General features: G+C 56.9%; 6 protein-coding genes across 6 annotated transcripts; 2 read left to right on the top strand and 4 right to left on the bottom strand.

Moving 5' to 3' along the window:
- Positions 1-113: 113 nt before the first annotated feature.
- BROUX77_003353 (uncharacterized protein) lies at positions 114-425 on the top strand (the record flags this gene model as incomplete). Its single annotated transcript, XM_073747995.1, has 1 exon — positions 114-425. One exon carries the CDS (start codon positions 114-116, stop codon positions 423-425), a length of 312 nt encoding a protein of 103 aa, XP_073605778.1.
- Positions 426-767: 342 nt separating this feature from the next.
- BROUX77_003352 (uncharacterized protein) lies at positions 768-1,234 on the bottom strand (the record flags this gene model as incomplete). Its single annotated transcript, XM_073747994.1, has 2 exons — positions 768-1,104; positions 1,179-1,234. The coding sequence occupies 2 exons, from the start codon at positions 1,232-1,234 to the stop codon at positions 768-770; spliced, it is 393 nt and encodes a 130-aa protein (XP_073605777.1).
- A 599-nt stretch (positions 1,235-1,833) lies between these two features.
- BROUX77_003351 (uncharacterized protein) lies at positions 1,834-3,560 on the bottom strand (the record flags this gene model as incomplete). Its single annotated transcript, XM_073747993.1, has 3 exons — positions 1,834-3,159; positions 3,237-3,299; positions 3,354-3,560. The coding sequence occupies 3 exons, from the start codon at positions 3,558-3,560 to the stop codon at positions 1,834-1,836; spliced, it is 1,596 nt and encodes a 531-aa protein (XP_073605776.1).
- A 508-nt stretch (positions 3,561-4,068) lies between these two features.
- Positions 4,069-4,281, bottom strand: BROUX77_003350 (uncharacterized protein; the record flags this gene model as incomplete). The annotated part of the gene is made up of 1 exon (XM_073747992.1): positions 4,069-4,281. One exon carries the CDS (start codon positions 4,279-4,281, stop codon positions 4,069-4,071), a length of 213 nt encoding a protein of 70 aa, XP_073605775.1.
- A 2,651-nt stretch (positions 4,282-6,932) lies between these two features.
- On the bottom strand, positions 6,933-9,622 carry BROUX77_003349 (uncharacterized protein; the record flags this gene model as incomplete). The annotated part of the gene is made up of 3 exons (XM_073747991.1): positions 6,933-8,903; positions 8,957-9,173; positions 9,228-9,622. The coding sequence occupies 3 exons, from the start codon at positions 9,620-9,622 to the stop codon at positions 6,933-6,935; spliced, it is 2,583 nt and encodes an 860-aa protein (XP_073605774.1).
- A 2,163-nt stretch (positions 9,623-11,785) lies between these two features.
- On the top strand, positions 11,786-18,271 carry BROUX77_003348 (uncharacterized protein; the record flags this gene model as incomplete). Its single annotated transcript, XM_073747990.1, has 1 exon — positions 11,786-18,271. One exon carries the CDS (start codon positions 11,786-11,788, stop codon positions 18,269-18,271), a length of 6,486 nt encoding a protein of 2,161 aa, XP_073605773.1.
- Positions 18,272-18,407: the final 136 nt, after the last annotated feature.

The raw sequence follows: 18,407 nt of genomic DNA, 5'->3' as shown, positions 1-18,407 counted from the left end.
GCTCAACCAAGTCGACACCGCCCAGAGCCACATCCTCCATGATTTGGAGAAAATTCTGGTCAAATGAAAGAAACGCACATCCCAAGCCGCCGTCATTGCGCATTTCAATAGCCATGGTGACTTCATTGAGACCAAAACCCTCAGCCTCGGATACTTCAGCTCCCGCAGACGCCACTGCTGGTGCCTTGGAGACAGGCAGTACCTGGCTCTGCGGTATCGCTGCGCCTTTTCGAATGCGACTTGAAGTGGTCGAGGGACTCGATGCTTTTGATGGCGGGCGGCCGCGCCCGGATTTCGCCTTTGAGTATGGAAAACTCGCCCGTGGGGATGGTCTGCTGGACGGCGGTCTGGCAGAGGCCGACGATGCCGAGCTGCGTGCGGACTGTGTGCCGTTCCTCGGCCGGAATGGAGGCATCTCGTCTTGATTCGTAAGGACTGGACCAGATGCGCAGAATGAGTGAGCCAGAAAAAAAAGCGAATTTACTAGCTACTTGTTGCCAATTTGTTATTCTCCGGCTTTAATATTCGGGGCAACTTTGTGGGCGGAAGGAGGTGGCCTAGGGCACGGCAGTTCTTGCCTACAATCTTGTCGAGATATCTTGGACACGAGTAGACTCGACTGACCAGGCACAGCAGCGTCAAGCATCCGTCTCTCTATGCCTTGGTCGTGGGTATACGTTTCTCAATCGGACAATGGACAGCGCACGTTGTAGTAGAGTAATAAATTGTATTGTTTCGTGTTTGTCATACACCAGGAGCACCAACTATCACGACTTTTGTTCCAACGCCCACTTTGCAAAGTCCTTTCGCTGGCCGCGAATATCCAGGAACCCAGGCCGCGACTCAAACGTAGCAAAGGGGTTCCCAATCATGTCGTTGGCCTTGGAGCTATCCTCGCAAAAGACAGCCGGGCCCTCACGCTCCAGCTTGCCGGCCCAGACCCGCCAGCTGATGGGCCGCAGGGCGGGCGCAGAGAGAATCAGGCCCAGCGTGAGAACCGCCGTGGCGACAATGGTCTCGATGACAATGTCTGAGGGCAGCGCGGCCGATGTGGAGGTCGAGCGCAGCGCCTGGAGGGTCGTGTGTTCTTGCGCCGAGTAGCAGCTACAGAGGGTTGTGTGAGTTGGCGAATGATGACGGCATTGGTGGTGGTGGCGGTGGGAGCAAGCTCGACTTACGCGTGAATCAGGAGAATCAGGCCAAAGACTGATATCGAGTGGGTGAGGAAGGCCATATTGAGCAGGTGGTTTTATCTCGACAGATAATGCCGTTGTTTGACATGGCAGTGCTGGAGGCGATGATGATGTCGTGCCTCTTTACCACTCCGTTGGCACTTTGGATTGCCCTTGAGCTTCAGCCACAATTATGTGCATTTTGTGGCGCAAAGGGGGTTATGTGTGGCGCTGTGTGGCCTTTGCTCAACAGTGCCAATAGCATATAGTTAACTAACTACATAACTACGAACACTGTGAACATCTCGTTCCTTTTCTCATCACAACTGTTCTTCTGTTCATCTAGTGCAATGTCAATAATCATAAAGAACTGAGGATAATGAAATCCAACCTAACAACAGAGAAATCTACTCTACATGACATCGTTAAATTCTGAACTCCGTTTCACGTTACAATCAATCATGTCAACTCTAAAGCCATCATCATTCCCAGTCAAACAAACGCCTTGACGCCCCAACACCACGACTACATCGGCAGAATCCGATTCAAGGTAGAAAAAAAAAAGAGAACAAGAACAAAGAACACCCATGCCCATGCCCATCCAGTAAATGCAAACAAATCAACAGGCTATGCCCCAACAACGACAACGCATGCAATGTACTCAAGCTGTCAAAGACGGGTCAATGTCGTCCATGACCCAGCCAGAAGCTAGATACATTGTCTGGGCGTCACCGCCAATCATGGAGTCGAGCATAGTCAAGTTGTCTTCGCCGTAGGGGTAGAACCAAGACTCTTCGAAAAAGCCTGGCGTGTTTTCGTACATGGACTCTTGCGAAATCATGTCAGTGGGGCCCCAGGTGTTGTCAAGAGAGGCGCCTGAGGGGAGAACCATCTGGCTAGTGTTGTCCAGGACAGCCACAGAGCTGTTCAAGTCCGTGGGAACCGACATGCCGTTGCTCAGTATGTGGTCGCCGACGCCCAGATAGATGCCGGGCGCAATGCTCTCTCCGGCATTCATAAACTGGTTTTGGGCAAAGCTGGCTGCGGGGTCTTGGCTGGGGTTTGTGTAGAAGTAGTCGGTAGGCAGGGCAAAGGTGGGACATGGGCTCATGCCCAGGTTGGGCAAGTCTTGCTCATTGTAGATGGTGTGACCTGGGGTGGCATCCGGTGCTGGCGTGAGGTGACGAGCTGGCGTCAGGTCTTGTGCTGGAGTTTGATGGCGAGAAGGCGGGTGGAGTTGATAGGCAGGCTCGGCGACGAGCAGAGTCTGTCTGGCAAAACGGCTCTGGCACTTTTTGCGGGAGGCATTCTTGTGCACGACTGGCTCAGGCTCAGTGTCATCTTCTCCGTCAGCGTCAATATCTTCAATCTCGGTCTCATCGTCGTCTTTCTTCTCCTGCTCCCGCTCCTTGACATCGTTTTTGCTGGGCGAGAATCTGTACTCGGGGTAGGCAATCTGGTGGTTGACGCGCTCAATCTTTGCCCACTTGTTGAACTGCTCTCTCACAGGCATGGACTCGGTTGCCCAGGAATCACCGCATATTTGAGAAACATACTGGTGGTTGTTCTGCGAGCAAATGGTCTTTGCCATGTTCTGGTAGGCCTTGCGGTAGAGCATAAAGGCGTTCATGGGTCTCTTGATCTTTCCTGGGCTTTTGCCCATGTTCAGCTCACGGTGGCGCTGAGACATGGCGCGGTGAACAAAAGCTTCAATGTCGGCCACCTCGACATTAGGGAACTGAGGGGCCATCTCGCTCAGAGGAGCCTGGATTTTGGCGGTCTGACGACCGGCACGGACCTTTTCGGTGCGCTTCTTGGGAGAGGGAGACTTTTCAATGCGGCCAGCAATGACAGCTGTGGCATTGGCCGGCTTGTTTGCCTTGGGCAGAACTTGGCGGCGGGACCGCAGATTGGGCCTGGCAATGATGACCTTGGGAATGCTGTGAGCAGTAGGCGGGGACGCCATGGGCGTAGCATAGGCATAGAGCTACAAGACACGTGCAAGATTGTTAGCAGGGGCTCTATTGGAGTGACACAACCCGCGTGGCTATATGCATTGCATACCTGGGACATGGTGGTGTCTCTGACTTGGCCACAGGAAGTAGTAGAGTACTTGAGGGTTGGCGACTAAGACATGTTAGAACAGCACTTGGATCGCGGAGCACAGAGAATGAAGCTTACCACAAAGTCTTGGTCTTCCTCGTCGTCAAATGGAGACGATCTCGACTGCAGGAGCCGGGCAGAAGTACGAGTGGCGTAGTGAGATTGTAGCTTGGCTGTGGAAGTCCGGGGGAACTCGCTCATGGCAGGGCCTCGAGGCTGTTCGCAGAAGTTGCCGTCGGCGGAAGGTGTTGGTGATAGAGGCTGGCCAAGGTGGTACATGTTCATGAGACCAGGACAATGGGGAGGCAGATGTGATGTCGTCACGGAGTATCAAGGGGAGATCAAAGCATGTGGCCGTGGACAAAGAGAAGGCGGGCCGGGCAGTGCAAGAGGGTTTCTGGAGATTGGGATAGCTGTTCAAAGAAGAGGGGAGTGAGTGGTGAATTGCCTTGGGCAGATTCTGGATCATAAAAGAAGCTTGGAGTGGCAGCACAAACGAAGAAAGGCCGGACGGGGCCGGATAATATATTGGCAAGACGGCCCTGTGGGGAGGAGACCCTGGCCATGGCAGACTGGCTAGATGAAGGAGGCAGCATGGCATCTATTCCGTCACAAATATACGATGTCTGGTGTGCTCTCGCTCCATATCAGCTGGTCATCTTTCACGAGTGCCAGTGGATGTGATGTTCTTAGATTAGATTCACGTCTGCCGGACCCAAAGCCACTAGCCCTCGGACCCATGCATGTGCATGTATGTACATGCACGCCATGCTGTATGGGTGTTTTTTTTTTCTCAGGATGGCCGGTCCAACACATGGCAGTCTGAAGCGTCGGCAGGCCACTCGCGGGCAGAGATAGGCACAGCCCATGGGTAGGCGTAACAATGATGCAGGCCAGGACCGATGTGGTATAGCGTAGAGGTAAGTATAGAGGTGTCGAACTCTGTTGAGCTTGAGTAGGTGTGCGGGACTTTGAAGTCCAGGGCCGGGAATTGTGGAGCCCACATGCAGTTGGATTCTGAGTGGCTGAGATGCGAGAAGTTGGCGGTTTTTGGTGTTTTTTGTTAGCAGCTTTGGTTTGGGATGGTGGTGATGTAGAAGGGAAAAAAAGATGGAGGAGAAGATGGAGGAGAAATTTGATTCAGCTGACTTCCAGAAATAGACGCTCCAAACAAAAAGGAAGTCGCGGCTCGCACCTGTGCAACAGACGGTGTGCAGTTGCCCTTTACTACCACAAGTAGCTGTAGCAAGAGGAAGGTGTCAGAAGTAACTTAAAATCCTGTTTGGGGAGGGTGGTGCTACTCCAACGTCAGTTGCGGGGTGGGGAGGGAAGGAAGGGGGGGGGGGGAAGGTCTTGCAGGCAGAGGAAGGAGCAGGCAGGAAGGACATGGTGATACAAGTAATTACGTGCCTGTATGGCAGCAGCCACGCCGCCTGGAAGAGAAGGAGCCCGGCTCAGCAAGGCAATAGCAATGCCCACGTAGCATTGATACAGATAGAGAGATTCACGTGCTAGAACCCCCGTGGAAGCTCTGCACTATGGAGATGGACCCTGAGTTCTTCCCAACGCTATACAACGGCAATATAAAATGGACGGGCAACGCAATCTACGGACATTTTTCTGCCAACATTTGACATGGAGTTGATATCATCACCATCACCACGATTGCTTCTTCATGCAGAGTCCCACTTATTTTCGTTTGTTTTTTCCGCTTTGGTTCTTGCCAAACGAGAGCAGGCAAGTGACAGTGTTGTTGACTGATGTGACGAAGACAACAGCGTTTTTTGTTCTTGTTGTTTTGTGCTGTGTTTTTTCTACGGCACATATAATCCCTGTTGGTTTTTAGCGAGGATGGATCGCAAAAAGTGTGATGGCGATGCTTGGTAGGCCTTTTCCCAGTCGATGAATGCGAGTGAATGTGAATTGGAGGGGCATTGAAGGCAAGAGATTACGACGTGGACGTGGGTGGAAGCTGCGACGCTACAGTCAAGCAGGCAGGCAGGACACTTTTATGGAAACTACGCTCCCCCAAGTGTGGCTGGAAACGGAATAGCGCCACAGCAGGAACAGCTTTGGTTCCTGCTCTGTTTGTCGTTTTACGGAAAGAAGGGAAGGGGCAGCATGGAACTTGCCGGAAAACACCAAAGTATTTGAGATTAGGCAGGAAGCTGGAGGCGGGCAGGTGCAGCATCGAATTGGACGCTTGTGCTTGTTTAACTATTTATGCGTGTATTTATGCTTGCGCTTGTGCTTGTGCTTGTGTTACTGCCTGTCTGCCTTGGAAAAAGAAAAGTCACTCCTGTTTTCTGTTTGTCATCTGATGAGCTCCTGCCCTGCAGCTGCACCCGTTTGCCCTGCCCCTGTCCACTCTGACAGCAGGACCAGGGCCAGGGTTAGCCGACCGAACCCTAGCGATTCCACCCTTCCACCCCCTTGGAAACTCTCCTAAAATCTCCTAAACAGGAACTGAATAACGGCGTGTTTATCTCTTGTTTTATGAAGAGACCCAACGGCTCCATCGGCCTTGGACCAATCACCGAGAAGCGGTGCTGCAGTGGCCTGTCACTTTATCTCTGCGAAAGTCTCAAGCCAAGTCCCGGGCGTTGAGGAGCCGAAAAAGCGAGCCGACCTGCGTGTCTGAGGAGCGGCACAAGCCAAGTTTCCAACTCTCAAACCATCTACACGACTGACTAGTGTCTTGGAGTCTAGTGCGCTCTGGGAGCTAGTCGCCTGTCTCTGGACACCACTAGAAGCCCTAGAAGCTCTGGAACCAATCGCATGTTCGATGTCTACGGTGCCTCTGATTGGTGGGTTTCCGGGCTGACGGGTTCGGGACGGGTCTCGCGCAGCTCTCTCTCGAGCCTTGAAAAGCCGGCTCCAGGATACATCCAGGCCCCTTCTGGCGTCGATGTTGAAGCCGTAGAAGGAAAAGGCGTTGTGCAACACAGCCTCCCCCCGGATTGTACCCATAGATAGAAACAATCCGATACATGACAAAGAGACACACACACCCAAGACAAACATCGGAATCATTGCATGGGTCCAGCCATCGACCGCCAGATCTTGTGTTCCCTTGCCAAAGAACCTGTCTAGCCTTGCTGCTGGTGCTGGCGCTGATGGCCTGCGTCGAGTCCATCGCGAGGCGTGGCTGTTAGAGAACCGACTGGCCTGTAGAGTATCAACAACAACCCCCCAGCCCCAGCCCGAGATCAAGTCTTTGATGCTTTTTTTAGACACACGCAGGCACGTACGTCATTGGATGGGCAAGAGAAGCCGCTTCGAAAAGCCCCTTGTCCTTTGTTGTGGTGCCCTCGTACCTCGTACAAGCCAACCCAGATAAACTCCTCCTGTGTTCCTGGCGTCAGTCTAGCATTGGCATGACACACCAGACACAAAGCGGGAGTTGAAGGTTGCCCTGGTGTGGACTGGACGCCCTACTTACCATGCAATATAGTTACCACCACGCATAGTATCCGAGTTTTCCCCTATAGCTGGACGCCAGGTATAGTTAGTTGGTTACATCAAAGGCATCACTGAGATAGCAAGGGTGACAGACAGACAGGCTTGGTGTAAAAGCTAAAAGTACCTGACGTTGACATAATACTAAGATCCTGGTCTACATAGTCCGTAATCCTCCAGCCACTCGTCGCCGACATACTAAGTCTCGTTCTCGCTTGTCACAGCACCGTTGGTCTCGCCATGTTCGGCATCGTTGTCTAGTCCGCGGCCCGCCAAGGGCGACAAAAGCCGCTGCTGGAGCTGGCTGTGGCGCCGCTGCTCCTCGGTCATCTTGACTGGAGGTGTGAGGATGAGCTCGCGATGCAGCGGCGCCAGAACTGCAGGCGGGAGGATGGACGCATTCGTCTTGAGCGACCCGTTTTGCGCGCTGGGCACCGAGGGCGTGTTTTTGAGCGGTGAGATGCCCGGCTCTGCGTTGGAAAAGGGCGACGAAGGGTTGTCGCGGTCGGCTGAGGCGCCCAGAGGCGACGAGTTGAGGGTGCGGTTGAGCGACTCTTCAAACGACATGGACTTGCGGCCGGGCGGCGGGAGCACGCCGTTGCCACTGGGCGTAGGGAGCCCGCGGGACATGGGGGTGGTGGTGGTGGTGTTGGTGGTCATAAAGCGTTGCGGGGTCCCCGCGCCAGGTGCATCAAAGGACTGGCCATTGCCACTGACTTTGCTAGTAGGAGTTTCAGGGCGGCCGTTGGCTGCGGCATTGGAGTCCCCTGCACGGTCGTTTGGCTTTCTAGAAGCAAAGATGGTGGATGCAAACCCGTTTTCAACACTAGGAGTGCAGCCATTTTTAGAAGCGCCTAGCAAGGCCGAGGCAGACTTCTTTGACGGCGACGGGGGCACGCCGCGAGGGCTAGATGGGGCGGGCGGTGGACTAGAAGGGGCAGGCTGGGGGCGAGGGTGGTCGTGAGTTTCTGTAACAAAAGGCCGAGACTCTTGGTGCTGATCCGTGTCTTTTGGCTTGGATGCGGTCTCGGCCGGTGGTGGTTCTTGCGAAAGCGGCTCTTGGAAATTGTCTGCACCAGGCGCAGCACTGCCATCCGCCGCAGCAGCAGCAGGTTCCACCGCCGCCTGGCCAACCTTGAGCTTGATCACTGTGCGCGGCCTATTTGCTTCGTCCTCTTCTCTGCGCTTGCACGAAGCACAGACGAAATTGAAATCCGGCTGCTCGGCGTCGTGTTGGTCCACGCCCACGCATTTGCTGTGCAGCCACACGTTGCACAGTTCGCAGGCGAGACTGTGCGTTCCATCGTCGACTTGTCCGTGTACCCCGCAGACACAATCGAATATCCAATCGTCCTCGTCGTCCAGAGCTGCAAGGGCTTGCTTCTGTCGTTCAATTTCAGCCTGAAGCCGGCGGCCAGAGAGCCGCTGGCCCTCGGGAATTTCGGTGGATTGCGACGAGAGCCTGGTCAGTTCCTGCTGGTGGACGAGTTTGCGCGCCTCGCGGTCCTTCACGCGCCTGATGCGCGCACGCAGTCGCTGGTCGCGTTCTTTTTCGCGTTTGAGCCGAGCCTGTTCTTCTTTACGGGCCTTGACATGATGTTCTTGCTGGCGGCGCTCTTCTTCTCTGGCGTTTTCTTCTTGGTTCTTTTGCTCTTGTTTTACAGCAAGCCGACTGGAGCGTTTTGCGTTGGCGAGCTTGGCTAGGTTTTCAAGTTCCTTTTCGCGCTGCTGATGCTTGCGCTTGCGCGAGGTTTCTTGCTTTTCAAGGATGGGTAAAAGATGCTCTTTGATTTGGTCACGCAAAATCTTTTCGTTTTCGTCCTTGGTCTTTTGTAATGTGGCGAGAAAGGCGGCGACCTCGCTGTATCCTACGGCGACGCATTCCCACTTTGCGCCTCCTAGTCCGTCATCAGCATGCGGCTCTGGCTCATCGGCAAGTGGTTCCGAGGCCGGCTCTTCCTCTTCTGCATCGGCCGAGTCGACACCAGCAGCCTGACTGACACGCCGTCTCTTGCTTGATCTTCCACCAGATCGCTGGGTCCTGCGAGACTTTTTGGATTTGGAGGGTTGGGGTGTGGGTTCGGGGGCATCGGTCAGCCTGTAGATTCGGTTGTCGTCGAGCACAAAGTAGGTGCGATCTAGACTGTCCCAGCCATAGGGCTCGATTCTCTGCGAGGCGTGGTTAGTGGCGGTAGCGGTGGTGTGTGTTGTGGACAACATACCCAGCCGGTGTGGTCTGTATCATTGAGGTCGGCCATGCGGTCGCGCAGCTTGTCGGCATTGATCATGATCCATTGGGTCATTTGGTGGAGGATGCGCAGCCTTGTCTCAATGGCAAAGTCCTGGAACGGGTGGGCGACGTCGTCGAGGCCAAAGGGGTTTTTCTCGGGAGACTTTTGCAAGTACTGGCGGCGGGTGTATTCGTCGAAAAGCTCATGACTGTAGGAGACTGTTAGTAGGAGGGCAGAGGCACGTGGACGAGGACAGGCTTACTTGAGACCTCGATGTGAGGAGAGGTACTTGAGGAGACACAGGCCAATGTCGACGAGGACTGTCGATCTGGGTTTCAGACATTCGGTTTCAAAGTTCTGGAGAAGCTCGAGATTAGCTGCGGGCGACAGCGCAGGGGTTCCATGGACGGACGTGCGTACATCAATGTCTATGTCGTCGGGGATCTTGACGGCCGGGCCAAAGAGGTAGATCCATTGGCAGACATTGGCAAAGTGCCAGTTGCTCCGCAGGCGCTGGAGCGGGCCGGCGGGCTGGACGGGAGCCGGGGCCGGCTGGATGGGAGCCGGGGAGGTTTCGGCAGACTTGGCGGGCCGGGTCGCAGCGGCAGCGGCAGCGATGTTGGTGCCAGAGTACGGCCGCTTCCGTAGAGAAACCATTACGTGTTGAGGCGGTTCAGGGTAGGGCAAAGCGAGCGCAGGGGTGCGAGAAATCACGGCGCATAAGACGCGGGTATGGCGGGCCAGAAATTGATCATGTGCAGGCCGGCTCGGCCGATGCAGGTGATGGAGGGATGGGTGGGTGAGATGAGGGTTATGGGAAGGGCAGCGGGAGGGAAGAGAGGGAGAGGGCGCAACGGGTGGATGGACGATAAATGCAGAGCGATATCATGAACAATTGCGGTGGATGGCCATTGCTGGAGGAGGGAAGATTGGGTGGAGAGAAGTTTGGGCGGGCGGTGGATGAGATGACGGGATGAGCAAGCGGAAGAGAAAGGAAAGGAGATGAAGGGAAGGCAAGGGAAGGGAAGGGTTTGCCGGCAGTTGAAGCTCGAGGTGTAAAAGTGGGTTTGAGGTTGGGGGAAGGAAGGAAAAAAAAAAAAAAAAAAAGAAAACAACGCGGCGGTGGGAAAACACGCGTTCTGGAAGGCAGGCACGCGTGAGAGCAAAGGCAAGAGCAGAGCCCGGCCGGATAAAAAAGCGGGCAAGGCGAGAGAAAAGAGTGGGGCAGGGTTAAGGGTGAGCAGTGGTTATGTAAGCAGAGCAGAACAGACCAGACCAGGGGCGCCAGCGAGTGCATGATGCGAGAGATGAAACCAAGGCCATACAGATATGCAGATATGCAGGGCAAGGATGGGTGGGCAGTTAATAGATGCATAATGCATGCGTGACGGTGCAGTTGAGCGGTGGAGAAAAGAAACCAGGCCAAAACCAAGACATCTGGATTGGCCTGCCCGCTGTGGTGGCCTGCCGATCGGCCCTGCACGCGGCACGGCCCACGGCGAGCGTGGCTGAGGGCTTCTGTGCATTCTGTGCGGTTATTCCTGCTGCAGGCGCTGGGAGGGGGCGCTGTCGACTCAGTGGGCAGAGTGCTGCAGACTCAGTGAACTAAGCGCTGTAGATCCAGTGGGTCACTAGACAGAGTGCCTCTCTCATACAGCTGCCGCTGGCTACACAGGGGACTCTTGCCACTGTCAGCACTAGCACCTCCGCCTGTAAGCACCCCTGACAGCCACTAGTGGCCGGCCCTGAACTAACCACAACTGAGCCAACCACATAAATACACTCCGTTCTGCCGTCCTCTCGCCTACTATTCCACCCGTCGGCTATATTTGGAGCTCGGGCGCCGTCTTCCTGGTCAGCACGTTGTTTTTTTTTCATTTATTTATTGCACCTGTTCTCTTCTCTGAGCCGTGCTGCTATCTCTGAAGAAAAGAAGAAGGAAAAAGATATGAAAAATACTCGTGCACGGCCCGCGAGCGACAGGGAGCAGCTGGAGCAGGCGGCAGTGCTTGTGTTTTTTTGCTCTTTTTTTTATATTTTTTTTATAGCGGCCCGGCTTTAACTGACAGGCCTGGCCAGCGCTATATTGGCAGCATTTCGGGGCTGCCTGCAGAGGGGGCGGCCTTTGCCGGTCGCTGGACTCTGGCTTTTGCTGTGCCCTGGATTCTCTCTTCTGCTATGCCCTGGATTCTCTCTCTTCTCTTCTCGCCCAGCTCCAGCTTCTGCGGCTCTTGTTTCCTTTGCCCTCTCCATTCTCCATTCACTCGCTGGCCGACTGATTTCTTCCAGAAGCGCTTTTTGTCTCTGCCCTTTGCTCTTCTCCATATAACCGGGCGCAGTCTGCCGTCTTGACCATCCACGCCCTGATCCCGCCCTCGCTCTCGCTCTCGCTCTCTTCTCTCATCGTCTGCTGCCCGCTCGCCCTGCTTGGATTGTGAGTTCTCTGTAGACTGGATTGCACTTGGCCCTTCCGCCCCGCTCAGGGCCCCAGGGCCTGTTCGTATCGGCATAGGCCAACCTCGTCCCTATCCAAGTGCCCACCGAGAAAACATGAGACGGGGCATCCAGCTAACCTGTGATATGCCGTACAGATTGCGCCGCCCTTAAATTGCACCATGCCTGTCCAGCCATAGTTGTTTTTTTCTCGTCCTCTCGTCGTTTCGATTTGTTCTCGTCAACACCATCGCCCGCTTTGCCTTTGCTCTCCCCCCCCGCCGTCTTCCGCCTCCGCCTCCTCTCCCGCCCGGCGTCCTCCTTACCTTGATGGGCCCGCGTGACTGGCTAGCCACCCGCCAACCCTAACTCGCCGCCCCGCCCGCCATGGACCGCGACCCTGTGGCCGCCCACATGGCCCAGCCCCGGCCCGCAACGCCGGACCGTCCGGCCGCTGGCCAGCCCGTGGCCTCGAGCAGCAAGCACCCGTCGCCTGCCCAGTCGGCCGGCCCCTCAGGGCTCGCCCAGAAGCCCTTCTCCGACTATCCCTACCCCCAGCTGCAGAATGTCGCCACCGCCGGCAGCCCGCGCGCCCACCGCACGCCGCCAGTGCCGCCGCTGACAACCTCGTGGTCGACGCCGGCCGGCAAAAAGTCGCACCTGGCCACCGACGGCCAGTCGCCCGTAGATGCCGCCGCCGTCTCGTTTGCCCTCCCGCCCAACATCAAGCAGTCCCGGTCCGGGTCGCCCGACTCGGCCGTCTACAACGAGTCCGGCCGCTACTACGACGACCCGCTCGAGTCGGACGCCATCCCCCTGACCTCGCGCGTCCAGCCGATCGACGGCACGGCCGCCGCCTCCTCCAAGCTGCACCCCCGCTCGCCCGCCGACTCGATGCGCCGCGACAGCTTCCACACTGTTTCCAGCTACACCAACAGCCCCGTCAAGGGCCCCATGCTGTCGGCTAACGACGCCCTGCGCCCCAACCGCCACACCGGCTTCGGCAACTCGCTGACACCGAGCGGCTCCGTGCGCCGCCGCTCGCGCTCGCCCTCGGCCACCGGCGCCCTGCAGCGCGCCACGTCCGTCATGCGTGCCATGTCCGAGCGTGTCGTCAACGTCTCGGGCGAGGCTGAGGTCGTTGAGCAGCAGCGCTCCATGAACCGCAAGTCCCGCGCCCAGTCCGAGGACGAGCGCACCAGCCCCCACGTCTCGCCCGTCATGTCGCCGCTGGCCCTGGAGAGCGCCTACGTCTCGCAAATGTACTCCAACTCGCCTAAGGAGAAGCTCGGCAACCCGTTCGAAGAGGCCGTGCCCGTGTCCGACGCCACCGTGCCCATGCCGAACCCTCTCAAGGGCAGAAGTCTGGGCATCTTCGGCCCCGAAAACCCCATCCGCAAGGGCCTGTGCACCATCCTGGTCAAGCCCATCACCGAGATCCTGCTTCTGCTGTCCATCATCATCCAGCTGATTCTGCTGACCGTCGATGCCGCGCCCAGCGTCTTCGACGAGGGCCGCGGCCGCCCGCAGTTCTGGGGCGAGAGCCGCATGGACTGGGCCTATCTCGTGCTCTTCAGCATCTGGTCGCTCGAAATGGCTGCCCACGTGATTGTCTCTGGCTTCATCCTCAACGCCGCCGAGTACAGCACCATCGATCGCCAGCGCGGCGTCAGAGCCAACATGATCGACAAGTACACCACCTTCTTCCAGCCCGAAAGCCACAAGGGCAAGGCCTTCCGCACGTCGCAGGCCCCGCCGCCGCTGCTCCGCACCTTCACCACCCTGGCCGACAACGCGTCCAAGGAAGACCAGAAGCGGTGGCAGCTGGCGCGCCGCGCCTTTCTGCGCCACGGCTTCAACCGCCTCGACTTTGTCGCCGTCATGTCCTTCTGGCTGTCCTTTTCGCTGAGCGTCACTGGCAACGAAAACCGCCACGATATCTACATCTTCCGCATGCTCAGTTGCCTGCGCATCCTGCGTCTTGCCGCCATTACCAACGGCACCGCCATCATCCTGCGCAGCTTGAAAAAGGCCGCCCCACTGCTTGTGCGCGTCGTCTTCCTGCTCGTCTTCTTCTGGATCCTCTTTGCCATCATTGGCGTGCAGAGCTTCAAGTCTAGTCTGATGCGCCACTGTGTCTGGATTGACCCCCTGGACCCCCACAACATGTCGGCAACCTACGCCAACGAGTTCACCTTTTGTGGTGGCCATCTCGACAACACCACCGGCCAGACCATGCCGTGGGTCTACTCTGAGAGCGGCGACAGCTTGGACGACCTAAAAAACGGCATCAAAAAGGGCAAAGGCTTCCTCTGCCCTCGCGGCTCGTACTGCCTCCAGCAAAGCAACCCCCACAACGGCACCGTCAACTTCGACAACCTGTTCAACTCCATGGAGCTGGTCTTCATCGTCATGAGTGCCAACACCTTTGCCGACTTCATGTACTGGACCACCAACTCCGACTACCTGGCCGCCGCCCTCTTCTTCGTAGGCGGTATCGTCATCATGATGCTCTGGCTGACCAACCTGGTCATTGCCGTCATCACGTCGGCCTTCCAAGTTATCCGCGCCGAGAACCAGGGCAGTGCCTTCTCCAGCAAGCAGGACTTGCAGACCGAGGCCAGCGAGACCCCGACATGGCACGTCACGCCGCTCCAGAAGCTCTACGAAAAGACCAAGCCGCTGTGGGTGTGTTTGATTGTTGCCGACCTCGTCGCCCAAGCCTGCCGCACCTGGTCCATGTCCGAGACCCGAGCCAACACCATTGACAACATCGTCATCGTGGTCACTATTGCCCTGGACATTGAGATTCTCTGCCGCTTCATCGCCAACGTCAAGCACTTTTTCCGCAGCTATGTCAACCTCTTCGACTTTGTCCTGGCCGTCGTCACCACCGCCATCCTCCTGCCGCCCATCCACAACAACGAAATCCTGTACGGCTGGCTTTCGGTTTTCCAGATCCTGCGTATTTACCGCGTCGTTCTGGCTGTCCCCATCACCCGCAAGCTCATTCTGCTGGTCTTGGGTGATGCCTCCGGTATCGCCAACATGTTCCTCTTTGTCTACATGATGACCTTCTTCATGGCCATCTTCGCTGTCCAGCTCTTCCGAGGCGCCATTCCCCAGGAGATTGACGGCGAAGGCCTCGACGTCACCTTCTCCGACATCTACAACTCGTTCCTCGGCATGTATCAGATTCTGTCTAGTGAAGATTGGACCACTATTCTCTACAACGTCACCTCGGTTGGCAAGGGCACCAGCATGGCTGTCTTTGGCGCCATCTTCTTCATCGGTTGGTTCTTCCTGTCCTTTTTCATCATGATCAACATGTTCGTTGCCGTTATCCAGGAAAACTTTGATGTGTCTGAGGACGAAAAGCGACTGGAGCAAGTCAAGGCTTTCCTCCAGCGCAAGGAGCTCGGCCAGTCCAAGTCCCACCAGATCTCCCTGGCTACCATTTTCTCTCTTGGCCGCCGCCCCAAGGCCCGCGACCCCCTCGACTACGGCCCGGCTACCATGGAGATGCTTCTCAAAGATGCCCTCGTCCAAGAGTTCTTGGCCGAAACCGACAACAAGTCAGAGGAGAACATTGGCGCTGGCCACCTCAACGCCGCTACCACTACTTTCCTCTCTGGTGGAAGCCGTGGTGATGTTCAGCCTGGCTTTTTCTCTTCCTACTGGGGCAAGGTCGTCTCCCTATTCAGCAGCCGTGAGCCTAACCCCTTCTACTCCAACATTCGCTTTGACCCTCCCGCAGCCGACGATACCCTTGGAGGCAGCGACCCCCGTTCCATGGCCAAGCAAGCCGTTCTGGCGACCAACGCCCGCCGGAGAGCCCAGCGCGAGTACATTGCTCGCTACCCCCGCTACAACAACTCGCTCTTCATCTTCAGCCCCAAGAACCCCATTCGCCGTCTCTGCCAGACCATGGTCGGTGCTGGTCGTGGTAGCGAGCGCTTCGAGGGCCGTGAGCCCAACAAGTACGCTTGGTACTCGTTCTCCTTCTTCATCTACATGTGCATTGTCGGCATGGTTCTGCTTGCCTGTGTTGCCACTCCTCTCTTCCAGCGCCAATACTTGGAGGACCATGATATTACCGGACGCCCGTGGTACACCTGGTGCGATGTCGTGTTTGCTGGCATCTTCACCCTCGAAGCCGTGATCAAGGTCATTGCCGATGGTTTCTTCTGGACCCCCAACGCCTACTATCGCAGCTTCTGGGGCTTCGTCGACGGTGTTGTGCTCATTACCCTCTGGATCTACATCTTGACCATCTTTGCCAACGACGGAGCTGTCTCGCGTGCCGTCGGTGCCTTCAAGGCGCTGAGAGCTCTGCGTCTGCTCAACATCAGTGACGATGCCCGTGAGACCTTCCATTCAGTCATTGTGGGATCCTGGAAAATCTTGGGAGCCGCCTTTGTCTCCATGTCTCTGCTGATTCCCTTCGCCATCTACGGTCTGACCCTCTTCAACGGAAAGCTGTTGGCCTGCAACGACGGCGACGACAGCCTCATCATGCTTTCCGAGTGCTTTGGTGAATACTCCAATACACCATATGCAGACGATTGGGAACTGCTGTCCCCCCGTGTCGTCAAGAACCCGTACTTCAACTTTGACAACTTTGGCGCCTCCATGTTTACGCTCTTCCAAATTATCAGTCAGGAGGGTTGGATCGACGTGGCCTTCTCCACCACCTCCATCGTCAACCGTGGCTTCCAGCCCATCTCTGGCACCCGCCCTGGTAACGCCCTCTTCTTCGTCATCTACAACCTCATGTCGACCGTGTTCGTGCTCACCCTATTCATCTCCGTGTTCATGCGTAACTACACTGAACAAACTGGCGTTGCCTTCCTGACCACCGAGCAGCGGTCGTGGCTTGAGCTGCGCAAGATTCTGCGCCAGGTCTCGCCTTCTAGAACGCCGCTCAACGACCACGAGAAGCCCTGGCGCAGATGGTGCCACAAGCGCTCCATTGAGAAGCGCGGTGTCTGGTACACCTTCATCACCACCATCCTGGTCATGCACCTCATCCTGCTCATGACCGAGTACTACCAGGAGCCCGAGTCGTGGACCATTGGCCGTGACATCATCTTCATGATCTTCTCGGCCCTGTATGTCGTCAACATTGCCATCCGTATCCTTGGTCTTGGCTGGACGCGCTTCCGCCGCAGCTCGTGGGACATTTACTCCTTGTTTGTGGTTGCCGGCAGTTTCATCACCACGTCCGCCCTCCTCATCAGCAGCACCGAGTCCGACACCTATGTTCAGCTGCACAAGGGCTTCTTGGTCGCCATTGTCCTCCTGCTTATTCCCCGCAACAACGCCCTGCACCAGCTGTTCAAGACGGCCTCGGCTAGTTTCTCTGCCATTATCAATCTCCTGGCCACATGGTTCATCTTCTTCCTCATGTATGCCATTGCCTTTACCCAGGCCTTTAGTTTGACGCGCTGGGGTGAGAGAACTAGCAGCAACATCAACTTCCGCAACGTCCCCAACGCTCTCATCATGCTGTTCCGTGTCAGTATGGGAGAAGGATGGAACCAGGTCATGGAGGATCTGGCTGACATTGTGCCGCCCCTGTGTGTTGACGAGCCCAAGTTCTTTGACAGTGACTGCGGCAGCAAGCCCTGGGCCCGCTTCCTGTTTGTGTCGTGGAACATCCTCAGCATGTACATCTTCATCTCGCTGTTTGTGTCGCTCATCTGCGAGAGTTTTGCCTACGTGTACCAAAAGGCCAACGGCCTGGCTCTGCTGGAGCGCGAGGAGATTCGCCGTTTCAAGCAGGCATGGCGCTCCATCGACCCCCATGGAACCGGATTCATCACCAAGGAGCAGTTCCCTCGTCTTTTGGGCGAGCTGTCTGGCGTCTTTGAGATGCGTGTCTACCCCCACGAGGACTCGGTCGGCCAGATTCTCGAGGACATTCGCGACACCTCGGCCGACCCCCAGCACGCCGCGTTTGGCAACATTAGCCAGTCCAAGCCCGAGATCAACCTCGAGCGTCTCAACACGCGGCTGTCGCAGCTTGATGTCGAGGAGATTCGCCGCCGTCGTCGCCGCTTCAACATCTTCTTTGAGGAAGTCATGGTTGCCGCCGATCCTGACAAGGGCATCTCGTTCACTTCGGTTCTCATGATTCTTGCTCATTACAAGATCATTAGCGAGAGCAAGAGTCTGCGCCTGGAAGAGTTCCTCCGCCGCCGCGCCCGTCTGCAGCGCGTCGAAGAAGAGGTCCGCCGCCGCGTCGTCGTCGGCTTCTTCAACATGCTCTACTGGTCCCGCAAGTTCAAGCGCCACCTCGAGATGAAGCGCGCAGCCCGCATGGGCACCGTCCCCGCCCTGCCCGCCATCCACATTGACCAGGACGCCAACGCCGCGCGCACCGAGGATGCCGACGGCCTGCAAAGCAAGGACGGCGTGTCCAGCACCATCTCCAACAGCCCTACCTTGGCTGTCGGCGGCGGCAGCCAGCGCTCGTCGTCGATCCACGCGCCCGGCGGCGCCGCTCCGTCCGCCGCTAACCCGCTCAGCCCCTCGGGCGACATCGCCTACGACGCCGACAGCCGGCGCACGTGGAACGGCGGCCTGGCGGGCCTGCACCTCGACACATCGCAGCACCCGCTCAGCCTCCCGCGCGCCGGCTCGGCCAACAGCCCGACGGGCCCAGGCGGGCAGTTTGCCACGGGCCCGGGCGGCGGCGGGTCGTTTACGTTCAATGTCCGCGAGACGCGCCCGTCGGCGGGCGATCGCCGCATGACGGCTGTCAACAACTCGTCGGCGGTGCAGGACATGCTGGACGAGTCGGTCTGGATCGAGAGTCTGAGACGGTCGACGACGATCCGGCGGAACCAGTCTCGCAGCGGCCGTCGCTGAGCTAATGCATGAGTAGCAGCAGCCCTTGTTGATGCCTGCCCCGAATCTTCTTGTTTCTTGGTTCATTTTTCCTTTTTTACTTCTTTTCCTGTTTTGTTTTGCTGCTGTTGTTTCATCATCGTTGGTCATGTACCTC

This window comes from Berkeleyomyces rouxiae (assembly GCF_048999995.1).
Source record: "Berkeleyomyces rouxiae strain 22BRR77 chromosome Unknown BrBRR77_ptg000003l, whole genome shotgun sequence".
In the NCBI taxonomy this organism is placed as follows: Eukaryota; Fungi; Ascomycota; class Sordariomycetes; order Microascales; family Ceratocystidaceae; genus Berkeleyomyces; species Berkeleyomyces rouxiae.
This window is presented reverse-complemented; position numbering and strand designations above follow the sequence as displayed.